The following is a 17,506-nucleotide window of genomic DNA, read 5'->3' on the forward strand; positions in this document are numbered from 1 at the left end:
TCCCGTTCCGTATTTGTCATGGTATAACGTATAACTTGTATGTATTTTTTGACATTTTAATACCTTTTTGACCTCACTTCTGTCGCTTACCTTAATAAATGGATTAATAAAAATAAATTTTAATTATTTGCGTATTATATAGCAAACGCTTATTTAACATTTACCTAATGTTTACCTTCGCTTGTAATGAGTGGTATAAGACATAATATTTATGTGAAATTAGGCAGTGGATTGTCAATTAGGTATCGCAGTCTTTCCACACAACAATGAACATAAAAACCGTTCTGTGCTTTAAAAGAAATACGCCGATAACGTCAGAAATAATATTCCAGTTGTATGAGCGAGAAGGAAGCGTTCGCCTAAATTCTCTTTGACCTTGTTCAGATTGCACGTTCGACCACCAAAAATGTGCTCCGCCCATATAGCGCGTTTCATTTAGCAGTGAACAAGCTAAAAAACAAACGCAACTGCAAGAAGAAAGCCCGACAACTCAATTGGGATACACGGTTCCTTTGAGATTTTGTATGTCGCGATAACTTGCAAGATGTATTCTCGGCAGTCTACAAGCTAGGTGACGTAATTTATTTTGAAATATCCATAAAAACTCTCGAGTGCGAGGCAGTCGTAATTCATTTTGGAATGGCTATAAAATTCGCGTTATCGCACGAGACTGAACACCCCGCGAGTGCATGTGGACGACTAAATTGGGTCACGTGCTCGTGAAAAACGCGCGAGTCAAATCGCGCCATCTGGACAAGGACTTTGTCTAGTTTGGTTTAGTTAATATACATACACCGTTAAAAAAAAAAATTAAAAAAAATTCGGTTAGGTACATGTTCAAACACGCGCGTTAACATTATTTTTTTCCCTACTTTAATTATAGTTTGTCAATTTATGGCTACGGCCGTATGTTGTAGCTTAACCACTGTGGAATGCTAAAAGAAATGGCGTATTTCAAAAAAACACAACCTTATTCTTAGGTCAATAATTATTATAAAGCAATCATTATTCGTAGGATGTTTATCACACTTGAATGGTCAAAGACATAGCTTATAATGAGTATCTTTAGAATTATCTTCAAATGTGTTAATCTCTCCGATTTTTGAATAATAAAATGTCTAATTCTTGTCAAATTTGGGATCACAGAGATTATCAATATATTTTTTTTATCGTGAATATTTTACAAAAATTATCTCGTCATAAATTATACTGATGGTTTTATAAATGCGTTTAAAAATTAATAAATGTAAAAAATCTTAACACCACTGCACAGTTATGTACCGAAATATGACTATATTCTAAAACATTAGAGCGAGAGGTTTAAAAGAATACTATTTTATGTGACAAAAATACTTTATGCAGTCATTAAATGTTTAAAATAAATATAAAGGATAATAAGGCTTCAATATTATATAAATAGATTATCTACAACGTTTAAGGAGTATCCAGGATCATGGTTTGAAAATACAATAAAAACTCAATTTTGACCTACGACGAGCATGTCCCCCCCTTAAATCCATTAGAATTTAGACAAAAAGTCATAAAAGAAAATGACACGCCTAAAATTGAATCAAGATTAAGATAAAAGTTATGAAATATTTTAATTTAAAAAAAATGTCACTATCACGTTAAAAACCCTCAAAAGTGGAATAAAATATGTGCTTTGTTAGCATTTCCGGTACGTTTTCTTTACTATAATTTAATTTCAATATAAACATCAAACTCTACTTACAAATAGCAATTACTTATCGTAAGTACCCAATCTAATGAAATAATCACGTTAAGGCTTCAACCTGTCGAAAAAAGAGGACAAAAGCTCAGCCTAAAAGCTCAGCATATACCTGTTTATTGTATGTACATAATATTATGTTGTATTAAGCACTTTTAATCTAAAAAGAAATTGTTGATAAATGACTCATTGTTTTCTTGACATAAAATGTCAAAGGATGTCATTATTTTTTTTTCATTACAAAAGTAAAGGTACGTACAATCGAATGTCGTTTTCAAGTAATGAAAGAAAGAGATTGTTATTATTATAAAAAAAATATGGACAAAATTATTGCTTTATTTGAAAAGTTTTCCATTTTCTTGATTATTATTTCGACTGTTATGTATAATAAATAAACTTTCAAGGTTATTTCGAGTTGGTAGCAAAGATTTTTCAAGTTATACGTACAAAAGCATTAAAAGTAAAAATAAAAGAAAATTTAATCCGCACACAATGGCTTTTGATTCAAATTGAAAATGCAATGGAACGTTGGTTAATTACGTTAGAACATTGTTTCCCAAATATTTATATAAATACTAATTATTAATTAAATATTGTTTCGTGAACGTACCTATTTGGCTTAACGACACTCAATGCATCTTGTACAAAAAATTAATAAGACCATTGTGGCTTGGATACCTGGTGCATGACCAAAAACATGTAAAGTGTTTTAAGCTTATTTGAGAGGGCGTGCTACGCAGTATTTTCAGAGCCATCAATGATGTCTGAGATACATTAAAAACCTATAGGCACGCGTTATACGAGACCCTGCACGGTTGGATTATGCATACAGGATAGACGAGTCATGCATGACAAATAAACTGACATTCGGGAAGCCAGAAGGAAAACGAAAACCTGGTCGACCTCGTACAAGATGGAGGGTTAGTGTTGAGTTGGATTTAAAGAAATTGAGAGTCCTAAACTGAAAGGAAGTTGCGTTGCAAGAAGCGAATGGCGTATATGATATAATCTGAAGTTCTACAATTCGTCAATCTCCTCTAAGAATGTTTTTCGACTTGGTAGAGTAATGGGCGGGCCATGTAGCAAAAATGGACATCTTCCAGCCGCTGAGAGGCATCTTGATAACAGGCCGGATAGTGGTAAGTATCCACTGGCAGGCCCATACTTCACAGGTCCGTGATAGAGGGATGTGGAGCAAGTATCGGGGGTTATCTCGAAGATGCGGATATAGACGCGATGTTATTAATATCTGTTCTGGAAGGTTGCGTTGAGTGTGCGTGATATGGTTATGCGGGTAGTGAGGAATGATACACAATGTTTCATTTTCTTGTTTTTGTATTGTAGATATAAAGTTTGGATACACACGGTACTCTACATCTACAGGACTGTGACATTAGTTTTTATGTTGAGTTTGAAGGTTTACATTATGATTTAATTTGAGGTTAAATGTTACGCGGACTGCGCGCGTAAATAGGCTACACTGTTGAAGGGTTAAAATGCAACTGATTTGTTGACTGTCATTTCCTGTTCGTATTATTGTCTATGCTATATAAATAAGTATAGACAATAATGCGTCTGTTGTAGGGTTGAGTAAACCTCTACGGAACTTCTTTAAGGAAGTGAGGACCCGCTAAATAAGTATTAAGCTACTGATTATGACGAAGTCGAATTGCTATAAAATCTTGTCTTATAAAAAAAACCATCGCCACGGAAGCCCTCGACTATGAAATATATAAAATTTGTGTTTTTGTTGAAAAAAAAACGTGACATTCGGATTATGTAAAAAAAATCGAGGTCTATTTAAATTGCACATATTGAATTTATGTATTCGTATCAAATCAACGTAATTATATTCATGGAAAATCGTCGTCGTGTCGACCATGAAAAATATTTTATTCATTTTAAGAAGTTTAAGTAGGTATTATAAAAAAATGCATTAATGTTTCCCAAAGTGTGGAAATTTGACTAACAATAGGCAGCTTAATAAATTTATTTGTTTTTTTTTTCAGTTCGACAAACAAAAAACTGGAAATTGAATAAAATTTTACTTCTCCCGAATAATCGAACACTTCAGAATACTGATGCTATTTTTGGTGACATTATGAGTTCGTTTACATTATCTCCGCTAACTTTCTGGACGTAGGGACGCTTAGGAAAATGTGAAAAATAATAACTATCGATTTTGCGAAGTCAAAAGTGGATTAGTGACCATTTGCATAATTTAGGGAAGGTAATTATTTATTGATTTCGTCATTATGTTTATTACTGTAGTCAGATAGCTAAATCGAACATGCTGTCCCTATCTTTTGACGTATTATATACCATTGTATGTACGTATCTATGACGTATGTAACATCCATAAATCGGTCATAGTTTAACTATTTATCACGACATTGTCCTTAACTAATTGTTTTTGGTCTTATGTGTTGCCATTATAAAAACACAGATTAAAAAAACTCAGATCAAAAATATAAACCGTTAGAATTAATATAACACAGAAGCTTGTAAAATGTTATGCCGGCGCTCCATTGGCACGCAAGTCAGACGATTTACAGACTTTTTTTTTCGCGTGGAGCACCTCAGATTTGCGGACTTCTTAATCCGCGGACCAGGCTCGTTGGATTTCAAACATGTTTGCTATTTTACTCTCCGAGTTGCCAGATTTCGTCCGTCGATCACTATGCAAATTCGATTTGACATTAATACGCGATCATTCGGACCGAAAAAAAATAGAGTCGTTACATTATTTATTACATTCTCGGAAATTTAACTAGGTACTAACTAGAATTTAAGTAATAACTAGCACTACCATCGGAGGTTACTGTTCATATAGCTGGAATTATATGCTGTCCCTCTTTGCCGCCATTCCTCTCGTGCAATGATCAATATAATTTAGTGCAGTACCACGTATACCCATCAAACATTGTCAATACGATATAAAGCCAGCGCTCCATTGGCGAGCCAAAAGTCCGAGGACAATAAATCGTCCGATTTTTAATTATTTTAAACATTTTCATTGATTAATTTGTTAATTTACACATTAGAAAATGAGAGATTCACCAATTATTTTTTTACCAATTTGTATTTATGAAATTCATAAAATAAAACGTAAAACTTGCGTTGTTTTCGCTGCTATATTATTTTATGCAAGTCTACATATAAATAACACAAAATTATAGGATTCTCGGAAGACATTACGTTAATCGCAACTTTTGACTTTTGACAGCTCGACTTTTTTATTCGTTCGTTGATCAGTAGCAGATCATAGACAAATCGGACGATTTATTGTCCTCGGACTTTTGGCTCGCCAATCGCCGAAGAGCGCTGGCTTTACATCGTATTAACAATGTTTGATGGGTATACGTGGTACTACACTACATTATATTGATCATTGCACGAGAGGAATGGCAGCAAAGCGGGACAGCATATTATTCCAGCTATATGAACAGTAACCTCCGATGATAGTGCTAGTTATTATTTAAATTCTAGTTAGTATTTACATAGTTAAATTTTCGACAATGTAATAAATAATGTAAAGACTGTATTTTTTCCATATGCATATGCACTTTAAAAATAAGAACTCATATTTAAACATGACAAATAATGTATTTTTCAATCGGACGGTTTAAACCGGTTAACCGGTCAATTAATCCTAAATAAACCGAAAGCCGTGTAATATTTTTACTCCGGTTTATTCAACGCTCTAACAGTTTTATACTTGTATTATATCGACCGTGTTTAGGAAAAAGAGCGTAACCCTCACAGAACAAATTTAACAGGAGGGGCAAAAAACGTTTTTTGAATGATTTTGGTTTAATATTTACATACACAAAAATAGTCACATACATTGGGTGCATGATGATTGATGATTTGGTGTAATACGAGTATCTTTTCGATCTAACAATAATTAAAGAAGTTATTACAGAAAAATTATTAAAATTGAGTGTAAATGCTTTTTTCCTAAAACTTTATTAAAGCTCATTTAAAACCTGAATTTAGATAATAATTTGGCATTTGCGGCTTACTTCCTTTTTACAGAACTTGTATTTAGTTGTATACATTGTTAATATCTGATAAAAGCACTTTTCGAAAAATCGAGGGTTACGCCTTTTTTCCTAAACACAGTCGATATTGTGGGCATCCGGCATATACTTAGAGGTCATAGCAATATTTCATTCATTATTTTGAGTATGTGAGTAATCAATTCATAAAAAATCAATATATTGTACTATTATTAGTGGTTGATAGAAAATTAGAATAGACAACACCATATTAAACGCAGGGAACTGTCAATACTTCGCCTGTGTTTGTTTAGCTTGTTATATTATTGCGACTGTAATAAAAGTCAATATAACAATGGTGACCATATTATTTGAGGGCGCTATACATTAGATTTATTTTTCGGTAACCGGATAAAACAGAACGGTGACAAAACAGAACAGCGATAAACAGAACTATGAAAATTCAGAACAGGGTAAATATAAAAAATATATTTCTGTCATATCTATTTATTAATTATTTATATAATCACTGCATGTTGTCCGTTCGACGTAAAATCCTTAATATTTATCTTCTTGATTTTGATAATCATGCACAACTATTGGCACTCGATTACTAAGGGTCTCATACCTTTTTTGTAACTTCAATGTGACCTAAACAGGTAGCTGACTGAAAAGGTGTGTAGGATTTTATTATTTTTAAAAAACTAACCCGCACAGCACCGTCTGCAATTAATATTCTTAGTTCAATGAAAACAAATAATATGTATGACTGACAAAGTTTAGTGTGCACTATGTATCTCGGATCTTAACAGCCTACTTCCATCCTTCGCCACTGACCATGGCCCCTACATCCTGAAGCGGGCCTCCAGGCCAAGATCTATGATGGGCACTCTAGCTATCGCTTAGGTTTAAGGCAGTGTGATTTTCTACAATAGTATTCCCCAAGTGGTTTCCACGGAACCCCGGAGTTAAGAGTATTTCTTATATTTTTAGCGATTTTTAAATAAATCCAGCTGATTTATTGAGTTGTCAGCACTCAGCATAATATTATGAAACACTGGTCGCGACGTCCTTTTGTGGTACTTAACCAAGTCACATGCAACCCTTCGGCGTATTGGATAAAAACCCATTTTGTAAGTCAGGAAACACACTTAAATATCAGTAATAAAATAAAATTCTACACGTGAATTATCATTTAATTATATCAATCAAGGCCTGAACAAAAACGATGCATGAGTGCGAGTGAGAAAGTATTCGGCACCCTTATAATCTCTGCGACACGCGCTATAGCCAGATAAAAGGTCTACATATGTGTGAGTTGGTTTCCAAAAGTATCGCCGGCAAATCGTGGTGAATCGCTTCACGTAACGTCGATAACCTGCGAGCTCGTGTTGCTAAAATTGCTATTTTTGTGTAAATATTTTTAGTTATTTAAGTAGGAAAGATGGTTCTGTGTGTTGTATTAACATATCATAGCCGTACTGATAAGCAAGAAGATGGTATTACGTTTCATAGGTAAGTTGATACATGTTCGTGATAATTTATTTGTATATTATTATATATTATAATATCAGTGACCTAGTGTTTCTTTAAAATAACTTAAATTATGGATATCTTTACCTAATGGTTGCATTTTGACCGCTTAAAAATACTATATAACGTAAAAAAATAGAAAATTATATTTTAATTCTAAGCGTCTAGTGTGAGCACTTTGGGCGAGCACTAGCGAAATGGTCTATGGTCTCGAACATTTGTAGACGAATGCGTTCGCTCGCCCACAAACCAAACGCACGACACGCAGCTTCATTTAGCAATGCAACGGGTGGCGTCTAGATTTATATATAGTCTTTGATATCAATAATTAACATATCACATCAAATTACATCACACAGCCACATATTTTTTAAATGTTAATTCTTTCATAGGAAAATAGCGCCGCGAAGGACTTTTTTATTATTAGAAAAAAATTATGGTGTGTTTTTTTCACTTAACTGGTCGACCCACCACGCCGGGCCCCCTCTTAGCCTGGGCCCTCAGGCTAGAGCCCTGTTAGCCCCCCTTTTGTGGGGCCATGCCACTGACATATATATTCTAAAATATTCTACACTTAATATATTCACAACGAATGTATTTATGACATTTTTATCAAAATCGTAATTCTTTAGAGCGCGATGCTCAATTCGTATTTACCATAAAATAACAGTAAAAATTGTAAGTAGCCGAAATCCATCTGTTAACTATAGATTATAGAGATAAGGAATCCTTAACCATAGACTACTTTTGTTATGAACTCGCCCCCTTGCCCCCCTTCCGTATTGCCATTTACCACTGACAGCTGCTGTCAAAATAAATTGACGTGTCTTTAAAACGGCCAATACACTCAAATTCATTTAACAATTGATCTCAATATGGGTATTGAACAACTATTAAATATCCGTGACATTTAATACGACATATTTTCCTTTACTTTCTTGATTCTGTACATGTCTTAATTTAGTAAAACCGATTATCGAATTGAAATGTCAGTGTCAATGAATTATGAATTAACTTTTCTTATTCAGATTTAGATATTTATGTAATATTAAACCAATAGATAGGTAGTTGAAATATATAAGTACTTAGTTACCTACACACCAACATGGTAATATTAGTTTTAATCACGCTATATAATTATTCACATCATGGCATATATTTGTAATAATTGTAAATGACAAAATCTGACATTTCAACGGCAAGTGTTACCGTATCGGGAAAAACATGGTCAAAAAAAAACTTATATTATTCACTAATTGCGGAGACATTTAATCATTTTTATTAAATATTAATTGTGTATTTATAGTTATTGAATTTATTTTGTATATTTTTCATATTTTTGTCATCGTTTAACAATTACAAAATAATTTACCTAAATTATGAAAAAGTGAATTTTTATATATGGTAATATTTTCAATAGAAAAACAGAACGAAGCTATTGCAGATTTGGTGGACCATAGACAACTCGATCATAACTATGAAAGGCTTTCTGGATAGTGTTTTGTCGTAATTTTGTTGTAATTATGACAGACGATTGTGCATAGGGCTCTTAGTCATTAAAATAAAAAGAATACAAATACTTCAGATAAATAATTCAGATTTGACCTTTATGTATACCAATAAAATATGGTCAACGTAGCTATCATACAAATGTGTTTTTATGATTGAGTGCTTTTCTGCAACGCCTTACAATTAGTATTGTCTGTACCTACCAACCTTTAAGGTGATTTATAATATAACCATTTATAATGAAGTAATTTATAATTCTGAAGCATTCGACCTCGGTTGAATTATTGGTGGTCTTTTACAGAAGGGTAATTGGAGAATTTTCCAGAAAACAAAATGTGAAACATTAGCTGGCGTAGTTAGTCAACATTCGACATTAAGGATTGCAATACCGAATGAATATATTAATACCGGTATTTCGGTATTTCTTATTAAATACCGGTATTCGTTAATACGTATTAAAGAAAAAAATTAGTACCGATCAATAAATATGACTATGTAAATCTATTTAGAACACTATTTTAGAGAAACCTAAAGTACCTTTGTAAACAGTGACGTCCCGTGGGGGTAGGCAGATTGAGCGTCGCTTGGAGGCGGCAGTTACCCGAAGAGCGGACAATTGAGGAGAATCATTAGGTATATATAGAAATAGCTACCTAAACTTATAACGGAAATATCTTTCCTTAAAAAAAATCAGCTCACTGGTTGGAAAGTGGAAGGTGGAATTGTATTCATAATTACTAAAAAGGTTTAATAGGACTGTAATTTTTTGCCGGGTTCGCGATGTCTCGCGATGCCTAGTTTACTTCCGTTGTCCTTGGACGTAACGTCCTTGCGCACATGCGCAGATTAGCGAATTGCATTTGAAATATAGGTAGGTACCTACATACTTACATACCCTAATTTTAAAAAAATCCAAATATTTTTGCCAGTCATTCGCGAGCTTTGGAAGTTGTTACGTGTATTTTAAAATGTATCTGAAACCGTGGACTCACAATATTTTTTGTCTATTGAAGTAGAGATGTATTTAAATTAGATTTAGTGGTATAGGTATTGTTAGTAATGTATCCATACAACACATTTCTTAGATATTGGTGTCATGAAAGGATGATAAAAAATACGGTAGGTATAAAAAAAATGAGGCGGCATTTCGGCACTGCTTAGGGGCGGCATTTTGTTTTGGAACGTCACTGTTTGTAAATATGCATAGATCATATTATTTTATAACTGCTCCGGGTACAGAAAAATCTCTCTGAAATTCAACATTTGTTGGATATACTATCAATGTTGGATCAATATCTGTTATAAAATAATTGGAAATATTAGCCACGAATGTTATCTTTTTCGAAATATGTTAATTCATCGCGACAATTATTATTATATGAGTATATTTGAGGGATTTTGTTTTAATATTATTTAACCTCTGTTAGTTTCAGTAAATATGTTTGCATTTTGAGAGCATAAAACTTATACATTAAATTTAATATACAATATAGTAGTAAGTAATGTCAAAATAATTTTAATTTCAATTTCGAAAAACGTAAATGTGTATGCTTAATTAATACCGAAAATACCGGTATATTGGATTTTTGAAAGCGGTATTTCGGTATCAATAAATAATTTAATACCGGTATTGCAATCCCTATTCGACATAAATGGTGCACACCTAACTTTGTCCGTCAAACGTATTTGTTTTCATCGAACTAATACAATAATGTTTAAACAGTGTTTGTTAGTTTTTAAAATTCAATTCAAAAGTCAAAAAATATTCGTTTATCTATAAAATATCTAGAATTATGCCATTAAACCATACATATTCTCATATATATTATGCTATGATATAGACAAGGCTTAATGAATTTAAAAAAAAATAGCCAAGACCATCTGTAATATGTATTATAAATGCAATGGAAATAAATAAGTAGTATGACTGCAAAGGTGTGCACTAATTTTGTAAGTATTCGTTGAATAAAAAAATAGGTAAGTACCCAGTTAAAAATTATTAGCAAGTTCAAGTAAGTTACAACAAAAAATCTTGGAGTGATCCGTGACGTCGGTTAGTAATTAATAAACTACCTAAATTGATTTAAAAATACAAAAGCCGATCGCCAATAGTAGCTCATTTTGGAAAGCCCTTCATTGATTAAAAGTCATTGGTTAAAATTTATCGCAATTAAGTATGACTTCTTAGCATATTGGTCTATGTGCGTGGGTTGCAGAGATGCAGGTTCGATCCTTACAAAAAGATTTTTTCTATTGGTTATTTAGACTATAGATACAAATAAATTAAAAATATATAATAATGTACAAATAAATTATCACGAACATGTATCAAATTTCTATGAAACGTAATGCCATCTTCTTGCTTTTCAGTACAGCTACCACATTTTAATACAACATACTGAACCATCTTTTCTACTTAATTAACTAAAAATATTTACCACTGACTTTATGTTTAACACAAAAAATAGCAATTTTAGTAATACGGTTATCGACGCTTAGTTAAGCAACAACCTAAGATTTGGCGGCTACACTTTAGCAAACCATCTCCCACATCTGTAAACCTTTTATCTTACTCTAGCGTGTGTCGCAGTGATTATAAGGGTGCCGAATTCTTTCTCACTCGCACTTATGCATCGTTTTTGATCAGGCCTTGATTGGTTATAATATATTTTCTCAGAAGTGTTTTCAAAATTATGTATGATGCTATATGACTACCAGCTGATGGTGAAATGTAATATATTACAATTTATAATCACTTTAGCCACGCTGAGCACTAATTTGTAGACAAGTTCAATGGCTTGACCTATTAATGACAAAAAATGATCCACTTGACAAAAACTTACTAATTAACTTCACAAATTAAAAGATAGGTACCTATATCAAAGGCCGCCTGGCGGTCAATTCTTTACTATTTTAACGTGTGAGATTAATTATTTATTCATTAATAATTATACTTTCATAATAATAAAAAATAATAACTAAGTAACTACTGGTTATCAACGTAGTATATCAATGTTATCAACACAAAAATAACCGTGAATACCGAACATTGACCTCGACCCTACGTCGCCATATACTAGAGGTGAGTTAGAAATACTGTCACCAGTTTGTGTACTCAAGTTTCGGATGCACCTACCCATACTCAGTATGTGTGGCCCAATAAACTTATTCAAAAAACTTGTGATGAAATCATCGCGAGTCGCTGTTCTGTGCACTCGCCAGTTGGTAGATTTTCAACACTATTGACATTAAATGCGCGCGATATAAATTATACTGATGGTTTTATAAATGCGTTTAAAAATTAATAAATGTAAAAAATCTTAACACCACTGCACATTTATGTACTGAAATATGACTATATTCTAAAACATTAGAGCGAGAGGTTTAAAAGAATGCTATTTTATGTAATAAAAATACTTTATGCAGTCATCAAATGAATACGTGTATTAATTAAGGCGCTAAGTACCAAAATAATAAAAACTGACATTTTTATAGAAAAATGTTCTACATACCAACGCCAATCACTTCAACTATAGTCTAAGTGCCTCAAGCAAGTCAAAAAAATACAGCAAAATAATTAAACCTGTCGACGTTGTAAGTCCGTTGGCGTGTTTTATTTATAATGGTGTAAGTAGCACTGCAGTGGTTAACGGCATTCAATATTAAATAGCTGACGATGGTGTGTTGACACTTGCGAGTTCTTAATACCTAAAATTATAGAAGCTGCCGTGATTGCTTCACACTGTAAAACTACATTTTTCAAAAGGTCTGCTTCATGAAATTTTACTGCAATGACTCGGTATTTTGTAACTACAGGCAATACTACTTTTTGGTACTTAGAGCCTTATTTAATACACGTATTCAAATGTTTAAAATAAATATAACGGATAATAAGGCTTCAAAATTATATAAATAGATTATCTACAACGTTTAAGGTTATGTCCGGGATCATGCTTTGAAAATAGAAAAAAAGCTCCATTTGACCCACGCTGAGCACGTCCGCCCTTAACCAGATTACATGAAAGTCGTTATCAAATTAACCATGATGAACACCGCATGACCTCGTCGTATCACTTGATTCGTATTGCATCACCCACGGCCTGCCGCATGAGTGAGAGAAAAGGGAGGTGTAAATCCCCTGAGGCGTAGTTCCCTTACTTTCGTGCAGTAGGCTCTTTTTAGAGCGCTATAATAGTTTGACGATGAGTGCTCAAAAGAAGACCAAAAATTTTATTAATTAAAATGTACATTATCAACAAAAAATCCAAATTGAAAGTTGTAGTATTTTTCCGCTATGTGCCTCTGGTGGGTGACGCGTTCACCTTAAAAACAGTTGTACCATTGCATTGACAGTGGTTGCACAAAGAATGTGTATTTTACATATTATAGAAACCTAAGTAATCAAAATGGTAATTGTGTTGTTTTCAAAGGTCAATAGTGTTAAAATAAATCCATTATAAGTTCGTATCATTGAACCTGAACTGAACGAATCAAATGGCACCGTTGGATTTATTTGATTTGGAACCGTTTGGTAGAATGTCCACGGAAACGCTTTTCTGACAACTAATTAGTGTTGCCAGTACTTAAAATTAATTCATAATATATTAGTCTCTAAAACAGAAACATATTTGAAACGTCAACTTGTTATGAAATTCTAATCTCCTATCGTGGTCTACAATAATACAAATTTAACAAACTGTCGTATTCATTCATTTTAAATATACAAAATATAAAGAATGCTTCATAAATAGGTAGCCATTTAGTTAATTTATAAGATTTATAGGTATGACGAGTTTTTAAAAATTACTTTTGATTAGAGCTTTTCATAATTGACCACTTGTTCATGTCGACAGTATGATATTGTGACTTAGACGACAATCGAACATATTAAATTCGCTGGGTAATATAAAGATCATTCCGGGCTGATTTAACACAGTTTGTAGTTTAGAATCTCCGTTACAAAATATGAATAAAATGAAAATAAATTCTTTGTTTGACATAATAATTATAGTAATGATATTAAATCGAACTTGCATAGAAAATAGTGCTGGATTTTGAGATAATAACACCAAAAGCGGCGTCTTGTTCGCGTATGGTTACTTATGAATAATAGGTATTGATTATTAATCTATAATACATATAATTCAAGTGAACTCCTATGGTGTAAATATCTAACATATTAATATGAACACCTCACGATATATAAATGCCGAAATACCAAAACACTTTGACAGATTGCCATTAGTCTATGGATCGTCCGAATTGGTTTGACGTTTCATGTCAAACCATTTCTGATGGTCCGAGAACGGTTTGATTTTCAATGATACACTGAACCAAACGTCAAATCTCAAACCATTTCCGGTCAACTACAATTTGTATGTATATTGTCTATGGTTTAATTTGATTTGTTTCGTTCATGTTGAAAGAAACGAACCTATAATGAATGAACAAAACATATGCGTTTGCAGTTTGATAATAATTGAGTTACCACATCGCAATATTCGATTGCTTTCACGTCATATTTTCTACGATTTTAATATAAGAGGAAGCAACACTGAAATGAAAAATTCTGACACTTCTTCAAAATAAAGAATTATCGCCGTTCACTAGTGGTTTTAGGTAGGCTACAAGGAAGGCGAAGCAGAGTAGAGAGTCGACGCGCTGGAGCGACCAAGTGAAGGAGGTTGCTTGGGGCAGCCTTCACTCTGCCCTGAGAGAATAAGAAAACCGTGAGGAGGGATGAAGAGTCAAAACATTACGATCATGTCACGTATAGTCATGACAATAATAAAAACTGACAACCTACAAAAACATTTTGTAATTAAATGTCATTTTTGTTTGTAGCTCCCTTCGAAACCACTAAAATAAAACAAAAATACGTGATATCACGTGACTTAAAAGAAGTGTAAGCTTCACGGGTCAGGTCGGTGGTGTGCCGTGATATCCATGAGGTCACCTTAATGTATTGATACATTTTTACAGACTTTGCTTACACTATTCGTTTTCGACTCAAAATATGCAACGGGAGCATCTGTCTGATAACATTTTAAATACCACGTAAAACAATATTGTACACGCTTTGCCCATGGACCGAGCTTACTAGAACCTCACGTGAGCTTATGTGTTATAACAATCAGAACAATTCAATAATAAAACTGAAATCTTACAATGTATCAATTACGACTGTCATTTTGTATCTTTTTACCAACTAAAATTTTAAAAATACGTGACATCACGTTACTCAAAAGTGTGTAAAGATGTAAAAACGTTATAACAAGCGTCAGGCTGGTGATGTAGGTTAAAGAACAGGTTGAAATTCTCATTAGGCTTTCGCAGTACGTGCAAGACCAGGAGCCAGCTTCACGTTCAGCACGATGAGAGGCTGCATGGTCCGCTCCCTTACTTCCTAAAGTTATACCATTGCACACCCACTGTCCGCCGCAAACATCTATTCTCAAAACTACCGTAAAACAATACCGCAAGAATGTAAGTATTGAAAAGGTCAGGACATTTTGTTTTAACCGAGTGCATTTGTGAGTTCCATACACTCCGCATTAATTTCAATATTGCTCCAGCCATTCCCATTCAGATAACGACCGATATTTGGACGGTTCTCACGATCCATGAGGAAACAAAAGAGAAGAAGAATAATCGACTAACTTCCAATTTAAAATAATAAACTATGACATACCTTGTTTTGCGGATGAGATTTTGTCCAAATGCCCTCTGGAGAACAGTGGGCTTATCACTGCTGCTCCTTTTAATATTGATTTTTGGACTTCTTTCATCTCCAACGTCCAGTTGCTCCCTTCCATCGTTTAGCACGTCCTTTTCCCGTTTCTTCGCAAACCTTTTCGAATCGTTCGAAAAGGGGTACAGGAAAGACTTTCTGCTCGACGAAGTGGACAGTCTATCGGTGTCGTCGGACGGTTTTTCCGTCGTCGGTTTTTCATTGTTGTTTGATTCCGTTGGATCATCTTCAGCACCGTTTCCGTTCACCTCTTGCTGGTGATTGCCAAGGTTTCCTTCAAACCCTTGCACGAAGCAGAGCATCACTGCGCCGTATTCACTTTTCATTCGGCAAGTTATCACTTTCACGGAATTTACTGGTAACTTCCATGGTATTAAACCCGATTTAACTTTTACTGTAGGTACATCAACAGTAATAATTATCACGTGAGGCCATTGTGTTTTGAAGGTCACATTCACATATTTTTAATCAACTTTTATCGTTTTCAATAATTTATTTAATCAATAATAATTAACCTAATTCAATAGAAAAAAATGAATAAGCTCTAATTAAATTATTAAAATTGTTTTTATAATGAAACTAAAGTAGAACTTAAATAACGAAAGACATTATTTTTCATATCAAACATATTATGAATAAAAGAAAAAATATTATGATTCTTTCGAATGTTTGATACTTATATAAGTAAGATATATAAATATTAAATATTCGTTTATTAATCCAATCAACATAACTTTTCCTATAAGCCGATTACATGTAAATTGTAAGTGAAACATTTCACCGTGGCACTGTTCGCCATGAGCTTTCTATCGGAAAGAGATGACCGTATACTATACGGTCTCCAATTTTATTAGATTCAATATGAACATTAATTCAATTTCCATAGCTGATTTTGGCAAAATTAATTGAATTCAAGAATGAAAACCTTGGAAAAAATTGGAGACCGTATAGTATACAGTCATCTCTTTCCGATAAAAATGCTCACGGCGAACTGTGCCACGGTGAAATGATTTACGTACAATTTACATGACGTAACCTTACTGTACATATACAGGCGCTATTAGGTTATATGGTACATGTTCTAATTTTATCGTAATCAACTTAATTAATTAAGAGCGTACATAAGTGAAACGGCAAATAATTTTCAACAGTAGGTGCGACGAAATTTCTCACTAGTCGCCAATTGAAGACAGATAGTCGAGATGTTCGCACGTCGATTTGTTTTGTCATGGCGTCGGAGGAATATATTCTTAAATCGTGTAAAGATTACTAAAAAACGTTCCAAAGAAAACATCTCAATGAATATACTATTATTATTAGTAATATAAAAATAAACATAACATTAAATGGACGCATGTTGGATTTTTATGACAAATTATATTTCGTTCGGCTCGCGTCATTTGCACAATCCGCGCATCGCCTAGTCACGATCTTTTTAGACCAGCGATACTCAACCTGCGGCCCGCGGGCCACATGCGGCCCTTTAAGCTTTTATGTGCGGCCCGAAACACGTTTATTTTCAGGAATTTCGTATATCTTGAGATTCATTTCGACTTTGACGCACATATGGTGACACCCGAAGAGGATTGTCATTATGGTCCACATCAGATCTGGTATAAGAGTGTTGCTATTGCAGACGATTAATTTAAAAAACATGCATAATTTTTAAAATCTCAAAAATGTTTTATAAAAAGGGGGGGGGGTTCATGATTTTTTTCGTCACACCAGTAGTGATGCGGCCCGCGTTACTTTACAAATATATGTATTTGGCCCGAAGAAAAAAAAAGGTTGAGTATCATTGTTTTAGACCAGGGGGGGGCAAACTTTTTGGATGGAGGGCCAAATTCAAGAATTCAAAATGAGTGGCGGGCCTCAAGTAAAATACCATTTTTAGATATACACTATTTATTATCACGAAAAATAAACATTACAAAAAAATTAATTAGAAGAACGAAACTGTTTTTTTTAACATTTTTTTAAATT

The 17,506-nt window shown here is 33.4% G+C and overlaps 1 protein-coding gene across 1 annotated transcript in view; it reads right to left on the bottom strand.

The window, feature by feature from the left end:
- LOC147072724 (uncharacterized) overlaps positions 1 to 15,901 on the bottom strand; it is a 51,813-nt gene extending 35,912 nt beyond the window's left edge. Inside the window, exon 1 of the mRNA XM_085946264.1 lies at positions 15,464 to 15,901. Within this exon, the coding sequence (XP_085802390.1) occupies positions 15,464 to 15,849 (386 nt within the window). The 5' untranslated portion in view covers positions 15,850 to 15,901. The remainder of the gene's footprint in view (positions 1 to 15,463) is intronic.
- Positions 15,902 to 17,506: the final 1,605 nt, after the last annotated feature.

This window comes from Rhyacophila brunnea, unplaced genomic scaffold (assembly GCF_057557595.1).
Source record: "Rhyacophila brunnea isolate RB1 unplaced genomic scaffold, BYU_Rbru_1.0 scaffold_19, whole genome shotgun sequence".
NCBI classification, from domain to species: Eukaryota; Metazoa; Arthropoda; class Insecta; order Trichoptera; family Rhyacophilidae; genus Rhyacophila; species Rhyacophila brunnea.